The sequence below is a fragment of the Sphaerodactylus townsendi genome, linkage group LG04 (assembly GCF_021028975.2).
Source record: "Sphaerodactylus townsendi isolate TG3544 linkage group LG04, MPM_Stown_v2.3, whole genome shotgun sequence".
NCBI lineage: Eukaryota > Metazoa > Chordata > Lepidosauria > Squamata > Sphaerodactylidae > Sphaerodactylus > Sphaerodactylus townsendi.
Genome location: NC_059428.1, coordinates 110,902,973 through 110,915,902, shown reverse-complemented (window position 1 = coordinate 110,915,902; position 12,930 = coordinate 110,902,973). Strand labels below are relative to the sequence as shown.

At 40.3% G+C, this 12,930-nt stretch overlaps 1 protein-coding gene across 3 annotated transcripts in view; it reads left to right on the top strand.

Annotated features, from left to right (window-relative positions):
- The window catches only part of DNAJC3 (DnaJ heat shock protein family (Hsp40) member C3), a 57,600-nt gene that overhangs the window by 15,156 nt on the left and 29,514 nt on the right, over positions 1 to 12,930 (top strand). For all 3 annotated transcript variants that reach the window (XM_048494998.1, XM_048495000.1, XM_048494999.1), the window contains exons 4-6: positions 1,042 to 1,116; positions 11,519 to 11,671; positions 12,154 to 12,335. In XM_048494998.1, the coding sequence (XP_048350955.1) occupies positions 1,042 to 1,116; positions 11,519 to 11,671; positions 12,154 to 12,335 (410 nt within the window). The remainder of the gene's footprint in view (positions 1 to 1,041; positions 1,117 to 11,518; positions 11,672 to 12,153; positions 12,336 to 12,930) is intronic.

The window sequence follows — 12,930 nt, the reverse complement described above, 5'->3', positions numbered from 1 at the left end:
GGTCTCATGGCTGTAATGAGGAGGGAGAAGCAGATGAAATGGACCATTCTGTGTCTTCTGTTTGTGCAGCTATGTTGATGCCAGAGGAAGAAGCACTTTTGTTCTTTTACTTCCTTCTTGTTACTGCATCCAAACCAGGGAATAAGATGTGTGTTGGGGGAATGGGGAGAAATATGCATTCTTTCAAGTCTGTGGAGTTCAGAATCCAATCCCCTCTCTCACTTTGGGTTCCTTGTGTCAAAATTTTTACAATTTTTTTTTACAATTAAAGAATTACCAGAATTTGGACTAGTTCTGAACTTATATATGATAGGGTTTCCATCCTCCAGGTTGTACCTGGGAGCTCCCGCTATTATAAATGATCTCCAGAGGACCAAGATCATTTCCCCTGAGCTTCTGAGTCTTATCTGGTGAACCAGATTCCCCATTCCTACACATTCCTGCTGAGTGACCTTGGGCTAGTCACAGTTCTTCAGAACTTGCTCAGCATCACCTTCTTTCAAAGATGTTTGTTGTGGGGAGAGGAAGGGAAAGGAGTTTGTAAGCCCCTTTGAGTTTCCTTACAGGAGAGAATCCAAACTCTTCCTCTTCTTCTAGATAATTAGAATATTAAAAGTCAGTTGACTCTTCTAAAATCTGCACATTTATATTTAATTTTAATAAAATCTGTATGTCCCACCTTGCTTTGGGGCTCAAGGTTGCTTATAGATCAGGAAGAGGACAGGATCAGTGAAAATCGTATCCCCAAAATGTAGGTGAGATCCAAGCCTGGGTATTTCTACAAGTCTACAGTTTGAGGAAGCTCACAGAGAAAAAAAAGAGCTTTGTTTGTGGATCTGTACATGCATGTGCATTGATGTGCTCCTAATCTCAAGATTGTTTGCCTTGGCAAAATCGTAAGGTAAGAAGGGTTGGAATAAATGGATATAAGCAAGAATGAAAAACAAACACACAATCTGTGCTTTTAAAGATAAAAATTTGTTGAATGTATTTGTCACATTAAGAACCCCTCATGTTACGGAACTGTTTCCTGTATTTTAGGCAAGGCTACAAAGAGGACAACTGCTTCTTAAGCAGGGAAAGTTTGATGAAGCAGGAGAGGACTTTAGAAGAGTGGTAAGTCAGATGTGTCTTCTGTGGAGCAACTGAAAGTAGGGCTCCAATGTGTGGAAACAGGCACAATAGAGATATGGTGTGGACATCCCCTCTGTCTTTTAGCTGAAGTTGCTTCTGAGTTGTCTGTCTGGTATATTTTGGAGGACATTACTTAGGCTTGAGGAAGTCTTCTTGCCTAAGAAGTCTTCCTCAGTTTCAGGGGCTCTTCTGCCCATGGAATAGGCAGTTGGAGGCAGGCTTCACACAAAGACGAACCCATTTGGATCAGAACGAAGGTTTATATTCTTCTTCCATTGTGGCTAGTTGCTTTCTGCAGCTCATGAGAACGATAGACTTCCTAATCTATATGTCCTGCCCCAGCAAGCAATATTCAGAAGCAGCTGCCTCTGAATCTGAGCATCCAATTTAACTCGGATAATAGCCGTTGATAGACATATCCTCCATTTGTCTAATTGCCTTTTAAAGTTGTGCTGGCCAGTGCACAATGGCCTTTTCTGCAAAACACAATTATAATGTCTTGGGGACATTATGCAAAGTGTTTTGTGGAGGATATTTGCACAGTTCTCTCCCGCAAAACGTTTTCATGTCATTTTATTTTTCTCAATCTGGGTTTTTCAAAAATTGCTGAACAAGCAGCCTTTTTTCTCCCAGCTTGGGTGACGATGTTTCCTGCTGGTCTGTGCAAACAAAGCAAGCAGGAAATGTTACTTTTCCCGCCTGATTTCTCCTGCCCAATTTTGAAGCTTCGCCCTCCTACCCTTCTACTTACGTTTTTACTGCCACCTACCATTTTAGGTAGCAGGTAGGAAGAGTTTAGGTAGATTTCTCCTGCCTGTTATTTTGTGAAGTTCATTAAGCACGTTTTCTCCCCTGGGAGTGACACTGACTGCCATTTCTCTCAGCAAAGTACAGTGACCCCATCATTATAGCATACCTGTTTCATGAAAGTTCCCTTTTTCCTTTTTTTTTTTTTAAAAATGTCTGTTGAAAATTGGAAGCTACGAAGTTGCACACAAGGGTAGCCATGGCAGGGCATTTGTGAGGGGATAGGACAGATTCTCACATTTATTAATATAATATTTTTATTTATTATCATTAATTTTAAGAAGGATGGGGAATTCTTCCCATTATTAAAGCACTATACCAGTGGTGGCGAACCTATGGCACGGGTGCCAGAGGTGGCACTCAGAGCCCTTTCTGTGGGCACTCGTGCACAGAGTCTGTCATGTGGAGGGGTGGAAAATCACCCCCCCCACACACACACACACATGCACACATATCTAGGCTGGCCTGGGCGCGATCATTTACCTGGGAGTAAGCTCAGTTGCTAGCAATGGGGCTTGCTTCTGAGTAAACCCTCCTAGGGTCGTGATTCACCCATTTGAAGCGTAGCTTGGTTGCTTCACCAACCTTTCTCCCGAATAACGCGTTTCTAAACTGAAACCTCAGTATTCAGGTTAAATTGCCGTGTTGGCACTTAGCGATAAATAAGTGAGTTTTGGGTTGCAATTTGGGCACGGTCTCGAAAAGGCTTGCCATCACTGCACTATACTGTATAGGAGAAAAAGGAGGGGTAGGCATTGATTGGGCCACTCAGGTCTGCTGTAGAAAGTCACCACCAGTCGGAAGTCTTCTCTTATCTGAGGATGGGAGCCAATAGAAGCAAAGGAGACAGGGAGCAATGGAGTGCAGGCAACAATAATAGCCAATCAGATTGCTCAGAAATCAGCATAGCTGTGAAGATTCCTATCTATACATGCGGGGTTAAAAAAAAAAGCGTTTTCTGCGCGAAGGAACCAAAACAACACAATTATTTTCAGGCCCTTAACATGCTTGCAGAACATTATGAAAGGCACCATGCGAACAAAAAAAATGAAAACGGGCCTTTTTATAACATCCTGATGGTGCACTGTGGAAATTACCTAGAGTTCCGGGGGGGGGGGGGGGTTTCCATATGTTTTCTTACACAAATTTATGTGTATTAGTTCTCTCCATACCGTGCATTATTTTATATGGTGACTTGATATGTACCAAAATGTATATTGCAGAAAAACATGAGATGAAGTCAACTTATTTCTAAAATGGCAGGAAGTTGCTAATATTGCTGAATGCAAATCTGACAAAAAGGTGGAAGTAAGGAAACTTTTAGCCAAGAGTGTCAGCTATAAATGTGATAAATAATTGAATAGTGAAAGAAAGTCGCTAATGTTTAAAGACAGAATTCCAAGTTAACTCTTTTGAAATCTTTGGGACAAATTAGTCATGACTTAAGTGAAAATAATTTTCATTGGATCAGGGCTTTGATAGAGAGGAGATGTTACAACACAGTAACCTCTACTACAAATGTAGATTTAAGTGACTGTAGGCTGTGAGTGCTTGGGTCTGATTAAAAATGTATAAATACGGGAATGTATTTATTTATTGGATTCATATCACGCCCAGTTCCCAAAGGGGATTGTGTAGCAGTTTTAATGGAGCAGTTTTAATGTTTAAAAATACTGAATTTTTGGGTTCCTTTCCTATGTTTCAGAGATAATCAGTCTCCATTTCCGTGGTTAAATTGTCTGCCAGCCTTTGGTGTTGGTCCACATAAATTAGGTTGACTGTGAGTAAACTGCCCTAGGCACAAATCCTGGGATGTAGCTGTTAATACACAGGCAGAGAAGATCTGTAGTCTATAAACAGCTGAAAAATTCTGTGTTGCATAGCAGCTTCCTTTCACTGTCCAGTGTGCCCACATAACTTATTTGTATATAGCATATATATCTTATTTGTTTCCTAATGCAGAGGGTCTTGTGATAATCCAGTTTCAAAAACCTACTTCCAATGTAAACCAAACACTAGTTTGTCTTTTTATAACCCTCGTTAGCTACAATTCCATGCATGTTTAAAAGAGAGAGGATTTTACAGAATAATTCAGAAAAACAAGTAAAATTGCAGCATACTGTTTTACAAGTAGAATAAGTCTGTTGCTAACAACATAATTCTAGCCCTCCGGAAGTAAGCAATTACAAAGTAGTGGCCCAACTTGTCAACCAGTGGTGCTGTGAAGCTGTCAAATTTGGGTATATGAATGATAAATATTTCTCTTCAACATGGAATGCCAAGACAATTCTTTTCCTTATCTGCTGTCTCTTAAAAAAGAACATGAAGCAAAAATGTAGTTACCACCTTGATTAATAGAAATCTTTTGAACGAACTGAACAAATCAGTTTACTTATGTGAGACAAATGTCTGTTATTACCAGCCATGTGTGGTAGTGCCACATGTTTACACAGTCTTGGATCTACCAGATTATTTCTACCTGCAGAGCACAACTCTCTTGCCTCCCTTCTGCAGCAAGGACTTTAAGCTGCGGTAGAAAGGGAGAGGTGAGAAGGGGATGCTTCCACTGCAAAAACACTATGGTAGATCCAAGCTGTCATGATATGGTCTATATAACTGCTTTGGGGGAATGCATGACAGCCATTGAGTTACTAATTCAGGAATCATTGTTGTGGAAGCACTGTTGGTGTGAACTGGGTATATTGCCTCCAAGATTTTGCTATCATGGAAATTGTGGGTGGTGGCTGTAAATATAGACTTGAAATTGAGTTCTCTCTGCACCCTTCTGAGAAGGAAGCCACAGATGTGTGAAGTTCACTAGTTCCCTTGCCTCTTAAATTGTTCCTTTGTCTGAAGAAGAGAGTTACAAATGGTAAATTTAGTGTCCATTTTGGATTGTTCCACTAGGGGCCAGCAAAGACTAACCTTGAGGATAGCTAATTGTAAATTGCTTATTTTTCTACCCTGTTTACAATTAAAAATTATTTTAAATTATCTTTCTTGGGTTATATGGGCTTGAATGCAAATTCTTCAATTTACGGTTAACAAGAACAAAGTGTTCCCTGTGAAACGATAGATTTCATTGTCCACTCCATATTTATTCTAATCTTCCTTTCATTGTTTTGAAGAAAGCTCATCAGTCACCATCTCCTGAGCTGAATTTCTCAGATACACATTTGATATTTATCCAGTCTGCTCTCTAAAAATAGGGAGCTTTGTCCTTGTTACTTCCTCCTAACAAAATAGTCTCTCCCTCCAATCCAGTAGAGTATTAACTTCTCATTCCATTTTTGTATGTGTACCTTATGGCAGGAGATTTTTCATCCATGAAGAGCATGATGGAACATACTAGCTCAGCACCAGAATATACTAGGTAGGGCTGTCAATCTCCTGTTGGTAGATGGAGATCTTCCACTCTTACAGCTTATCTCCAGACAACAGAGATCAGTTTACCAGGAGAAAATGACCGCTTTTGATGGTGGACATTGGCTTTATACCCCATTGGCTTTATACCCCATTTATACCCCATTGGCTTTATACCCCATTGAAGGTCCACCTGTCCCCAAACATTGCTGTCCTCAGGCTCCACCCTCAATATCTCCATATCTCCAGTTTCTCAATCTTGATCCCGGGGGATATTTTTGAAGTGTACCTTCTTTCTTAATGCTTATGTGGACTCTGGTGATTTCCTCACTGGCGATTAATCCTGGGATAGTCACCCAAAATATCCAGGTTCCCTCGAGATTTCCTCACAGCCGAACCATGAAACACAGATCAGTCCCATTTCTGGCGCTCCTCCCCCCGCCCACCTTTATCACAGGATTTTCCTGGACCTGCTTGTATATGCACCTTTTAAAAAAACACTCCAATGGAAGCTAATAGGAGATGGGGGCTACACATTTGAGGGTCCATAACTTTGGCCTCCATGAACCAAACTTCATCAAACCTGGGTGATATCATCAGGAGGGTCTCCTAAAGATACTCTGAAATTTTGGTGCTGTTAGCTTAACAATTGCACCCCTGACAGCAGGCACCCCCCAAGGGGCAGGGCTAGATGTCTTCACTAGAAACAAGCTGCAGTGAGGATGTTGGAACCTGAATGAAAAGGTGCCAATTCTTTTGAAACTTAGTTGTATCTAGATTAAATTTTCAGTGGGAATTCGGCCTCTGTGGTCCTTTCTTGCACAAATCTCCTAAAACATTTCTAAAATGTTTTCAATTCCCCTGCTCCTTTACAACGATGTATATCTGCACTCACCCTTCAAAACAATTCCTGGTCATCATTACATGAGCTTTTTTCTTCCTTTTTTTTGAGTTTTGTGTTGAATCGATGCTTCAATGCTTCACAGCCTCATGTTGCATTCTACACTCCTTGTATACTCAGTGCTTTGAAGATTACCCTCCCCCCAAATAAAATGAACAGAGAAATGCTGCAGATAAACAGGCAAAGGTGAACTGAGGGAGCTCAGAAAATGGCACTGAGGAGGAAGTTCAGGGAAGCAGAAGTGTGGGAAACATAGTAAATAGATCGCACAGCAACTGTAGAGGTTTTCAAAACGTTTCACCTAGAGAATCGGTTTAAAAGGGGATTCATTTAAAATGTTTTGAGACTGGAATTAAAATGTTTGGTGGTAAAATAATACAGGACTCCATGGAGGAAACGCTTTGTTTCCTGCTTCAAAACGTTTTAAAAGTTTTGTGCGGAAAGGGCTTATTTCTGGTGCAATGAGAGTCAAGTGAGTGTATCTGTATATGCTCTTTCATCAAATATATACAGAAACAGGCTTAATGTTAATTATGTCACTGTCCAGACTGAAGGGTCATCGGATCTTTTATATACACTACACACTTTGAGATATATTTTTAAGATCACTGGGTTTATCAGCAATCTTATTTTATTACAGAAGGCTGTGGGCATGTATTCACATCCTTCTAAGGACAGTCAGGACTGGAGAGCGGTAGCCTATCTGAACTACAGTCAGTTCTTAGATGGGTTGTGAGTCACAGAAAGTAGGAGTCAGCCCACCTGCCCTTTTACATGTGGGTACTGGATTGGGATTGGAAGGAGGGCCAGATTGGCGTTCAGGCCCTCACTTCCTGTTACTCTGCCTAATGGCTGCTTGCCTCTGTGGTGGAAATCTGTGTGCAAGTGCAGTCAGTGGGCCCTTGCCAGGCCAATTAGTTTAAGAATAAAACTGTTACTTATGCTTTAAAATGTAGTTTATTGTGATACATGAATGCAGCTGTCCTAAGTATCCTGCATATAGAGAGGGAAGCATAGGCCAACAGAAAGTCCAGCTGTATTCAGCTGCCTTGAATAATGTCTGTGGACAATGCCACTTTCAGATTTCTCTCCATGCCTCCCATCCATGCCAGCAGTGACTCACAAAGCAAGAGTGTTTAAAAAAGACCCTTTCTCAAAGGGAATGTTATATATAAGGTAGCAAAAAAAGAGAAGAAAGGGATGGGGGTGTACTAAAAATATCTGTTTTGTTTGTAAAGATAAAATTTTTAGATTCCAGTGAAGATGCTAGATGGATGGACGAAAGGGAATTCAGGCTAATAATCTTTAGCAGGGCATGAAGAAGAGGAGACTTCTCCTGTGCTTTGCTTCCACTTTGTTTCCCATGTATTGCTGCAACTACCGTGTTTCCCCGAAAATAAGACAGTGTCTTATATTAATTTTTGCTCCCAAAGATGCTCTATGTCTTATTTCCAGGGGATGTCTTATTTTTCTGCTCCAGAGCTGCATGCTCTGGTGTTCTGTTCGATGGGCATGCTTCCAAACAAAAACTTTGCTACGTCTTACTTTCGGGGGATGCTTTATATTTAGCACTTCAGCAAAACCTCTACTACGTCTTATTCTCAGGGGATGTCTTATTTTCGGGGAAACAGGGTAGTAGCAATATGGATACATATATAGAGATGCTTTGCCAGGAGCAGTGCAAGTGGATTTAGGATAGCATGTGGGGATTCTTCTTGGAGGTGGACAGGAAGGCAAGCAGCAGATTTACTGGAACTTACAAAGTAAGTGGAGTCCTTTATGTACATCTGTTAAGCTAACCAGAGTTTGTGCAACAACCTAGTAAACTGTAAACAGCAGTTTATTACAAAGTTGGAATGCAGCCAAATGTATTTGCAAAACCTGAGCTTTGGAAAGTTACTTCAGTTCATCCAAGTTATCTATTTTTTAAAGAAGATTTGCTTTCAGAATTTGATTAAAAGACTTCCAGTTGTGCTTAGTAGTGTACTTTGGGTTTTTTGAAAAGATGGCTCATTGCAGGCTTTAAGATTGCTTAGCTATGAAAAATGAATACATCACTCATCTCCAACCTTCGGAACACGCTGTCCAGAGCAACAAGCCAACTGAGCTCTGTGGGAGAAATTGTTAAACCCAACACATGTAGTTGATCTTCTTTTGATGTGTTTTTTTGTTTGCTTAATCAAATAAACTGAATTCATAAAGCAGAAATGAATTGCACATGCAAATCATTTTTAAAACCGCTTTGACCGCCTGCATCTCGTTGGTTTTATATTGGTGTCAATACACTAATTAAACTGTAGTAAATGATTTTTTTATTACCTAGAATATCTTGCTGTAGGGAGGCCATCACAATGCATTTTTACAGCCACAAATTCCGCTGACATATTATTTTTATGGCTATAAAACAAGTTGACAAAATTTGGAAGAATAGTCCCTATCTTGTGTGTGGTTATTGTTGGTACTGAATTGTCTTGCAGAAAGAGAAATTTTGTAAGAAAGATGGGAGTTCACTTCAAATCTACCAACCCACAAACAATTCAAGCATTGTAATTACCAGTCAGTATGGGCAAAGTGTGTGTGTGTTTATATATTGGGTATGTTATGTACATCAAGTCACTTCCAATTTATGGCGACCCTGTGAATTAATGACCTCCAAAATGTCCTATAATCAACATCCCTGGGGCAACCACATTATCAAATGCTAAGATGATGCAGATAGAATGGCTTTGGAGTTCTTGGAAGTAGGGCCACCAATAGGGAAAGTGATGCTTTTCTGTACTCCTATTGTGTTTCTACAAAGTGGTGTTTAAGCAAGCTGTAGTAGATCTGGCACTTCATCCCTCAGTTGTGATGTACATGATGATGTCATATCTTGCTGTTCATATGCATTTTTTTCTAATATCCTGTAAAAGAAGCCACGGCCCTCAGTTTGCAAGACCTGAGCAAGGCTATTAAAAATAGAACATTTTGAAGGATATTGATTCACAGAGTCGCCATGAATATGAAACAACTTGATGGCACTTAACACACACATCCTTACATGACAAAAAGACCTAAGGCCTTCTGTAAATTTAATTTTCCTGAATTTTTTAAAAGAATGTGTTTTTCAGTCTTGTATCCTGCACTTCCTATAAGGTACTCAGTTTGGCATCTATGGGCTTAATCTGATCGAGCCACCTCAACAGAATCACACCATTCTAAGTCCACTGCTTCAACAGCTGCTTAGGATGGCTTTCTACAAAAAACCAAGTCCTGATTCATGTGCTGTCACCATGACTGCTTCTGCACATACACACCTGAAGGAAAATGAATCCATCATGTGCAAATCACAAAATGTTTCCTGTACTGTGCAAAGCAACCCCTGAAATACATGAACATCAAACTGCTTCAGGATTCTTGTCACATCTGTGCCTTGAAGCCAAATAGATACAGGTTTAATCTTTTCAAGTTGTTACAGCTTTTGTAGTTGGAGTGAATGCAGGAAATCTAAGCATTTTCATTGTCCCATTAGATTGGCCATCTCTGGTCCTCTCTCATAATCCTTCAGCCATCTTTGTATCTTTCTTCTTGCCTCCCTGGATTCCTGTTCAGTTTGAAGTCCCCTTACCTCGTACTTGCAAGAGGGTGTAAGGAGGATGCATGGCCTTGCTTTCATTTGATTTCTTGTTAGTCCTCAAGTGGTTCTGTTATTACAATAAATATTTTCATAAATGGAAAAACTAAAGACTCCTGTAAAAATGCAGGCGCAGAATTAGGGGGACGTTAATCACCCTCATTTATTAAATGGAAAAACTCCTGAAATATACCAGCTGTTGTAGAGAGACAAAAGGAAATAGGACCTTTGTTAGCAGGCTTACCTACTTAAGACCAAAACATGTAAAATGCAGATAGCACTTGTGTAAACCATATTTTTTAAGATTGGTGTGAGATTGTCACTTTTCACTTCAGATGTGAAAATGCTTGGGGTGGAGCACCACCAGAAACAACAATATCCATCTCTCCCTTCTTTTAAATGGTGCATAAAGATAGATCCTGAAATCATGATAATGGCTCCTTCCATGGCAAGCTTCTAGAACTACAGCTTATCTCAAGATGACAGAGATAATTTCCGCTGGAGAAAATGTCTGCTTTGGAGAGTAGACTCTATAATGTTAGAACCAGCTAATCTCTAGGAATTTCCCAATTCAGAGTTGGTAACCCTGGCTCTGACTCTGAAATCTTCAGTTGTAATGACCTGTTCATGTGGCTGCCATAAGGATCTTTCCAGATAATATCTGTCTTTCTTTTTGCATTTTTCTTAAGGTCAGAACAAACAAAAGGTCCTGGGAGATCTGTGATCACGTCTTCCCAGTATCTTTTGAAGTAACATTTCAGCTGTGTGGAGTCTCACTTGGGAGAGAGACTAGAAGGTCGAGGGTGTTCAATCTGTTTACCTTCACATAAGTTTCTCTTTAAAAACTGCTCCTCAAAACTGCTGTTGTTGGGAGAGATGACCATCCATTTTCCTTTTGAAGCTAACAGTTGCACAAGAGCAGGGTTTTGATAAGTGAAACCACATTGAGATAGAAGTTGTTCCACTCATCCTGCTCTCATATCCCGAAGCTGGTAATGTATATTTGGCACCCAATTAGAAAGCAAAGCCTGATTGCCAGACAAGTGTAGAATGACAGTGTTCCCCTGGTCCAGCTGGATAACAGCTGATTGAACCACCTGCCGAGATAGACATTTCCAAAAGGAACTGCTGAACTGAATGAAATTTGCATATGGACTTGTTAAGAATGATATGGTCATGTCTGTGAGTACAAAATGTAAGATTTCCTGTTCATAAGTGGTCATGCTTTCTGGCGACCACATGCAGGTGCCACCTTGTGTGTGCTTTCCTATTCAGTTTACATGGGGGTGCTGCCCCTCCATTGAAGTGAATGGGGAATTGCTTGTGGTTTGGTGAGGGCTGCCCACTTACAGATTACAACTATTATGTTTACCACTGCCTAGATGAAGAAGAGTTGGGTTTCTCTACCATAAGATGTCTTAAGCAACTTACATTCACCTTTCCTTCCCTCACACAACAGGCACCTTGTGAGCCAGGTGGGATTGAGAGTCACTGGCCCAAGGTCACCCAGTAGGCTTCCTGGGGAGAAGTAGGGAATCAAACCCAGTTCTTCAGATTAGAGTTTGCTGCTCTTAACTACTACATCATACTAAGGATTGGTAACAGTTCTTTTGTAGAGAAGCATTCAAAGGAATTCAGTGCCATCTTGTTTTCCGCCTTTTGTAAGTGTAATATTGGTTGTGTTTTGTTAATGTTTACAGCTCCAATCTAATCCTAGTGATAAGGAGGAAACAGATGCTCGCTCCCAGCTGCTGAAGTCTGATGAGATGCAGCGCCTGTGTTCCCAAGCACAGTCTGAGTATCGCCAAGGGAATTACTATGCTGCTATCGGCTTCTTGGATGAAATTCTGGACGTAAGTCCCAGAGGGAAAACAGCTGATGGGAAATCTGCAGGTAGCCGCAAAGCAACTCCTTTTAAGAAACTCTTCTTTGACAAGACCACAAATCAAAGCCTATCAGAGGACAGCTCTCATAGCTAACTGAATTCCTGCATGACTAAGATCCACCTCTAACTGTAGTCTCAACCCATAATTTGGTTCATTTAAAAACCAAATCCAAGTTCCTAGTCCCTCTTGAGGAGAAAACCTGAGCACTTGGGAGCATATTCCACTGCACCTGACAAGTTGTGAGGAGTCTATCTGTTACTTTTCCTTACTCAGCATCTGATGAGGTAGCATGTAAATGTTTTAAATAAATAATCGTCTCAAATAGTGTGTGTCCCTATAGAACTTGGCTTCATCTTTAGAGGCAATGTCAAACTACGTTCAGTCTTATAGACCTTTTTAAAAAGTGATTTGTGTAAAGCAAAGTCTTGCTTCTGTTTTGGTTTCTCAAGGTTTCCGTTTGGGCTGCGGACCTGCGTGAGCTTCGAGCCGAATGCTACATCCAGAATGGAGAACCCGGGAAGGCCATTAATGATTTAAAAGCTGCCTCCAAACTGAAGAGTGATAATACTGAAGCATTCTATAAACTCAGCACTATATACTACCAGCTAGGAGATCATGAATTGTCTCTAAGGTAAGGTTGTTGTTATCTGTAATAGTACAAAATGTTTTCTTGGAGCACTAATCCTTTAAAAAAATTACCTTGGCAAAAACAGTTTCTCTGTTTGTTGAAGTAATGAGTCCAAAAGAGAATCAGCAGAAGAAAAGGTATATAACCTGGGACTTCTAATTTGCCTCCTAGAAATGATCTTTCCAGTCTTGTTCCCCTCTTCTAGGCTTAGATTTTGGAGCCACAATTCAGGAGAAAAAATGATGTTTAAACAGTCAGGAGATGCATTTGCAGGGAAATTTTTTAAAAAATACCCCCTCTCCTACCTTCTAATTCTGTCCTACAAGTGTTTTCTTACCCACTCTCTGTTCCATCATGAGAAAAAGTGGGGTTAGGAATCCAGTATTTATTTTCTTTCCAGTGTATGTTTCTGCCCATACACTCTGGGCCATGATCTTGATCCAATATGAGTTCCTTAGCATTCTAGGGGAAATTAAGATAAAGCTTTCTATTTAATAAAAACATAATTATTGTTTATTGTAACTTCTTGCTTTAGGAGTCATGTCTTTTCTGCCTTTTGCAACAGTGGCGTAGGAGGTTAAGAGCTCATGTATCTAAT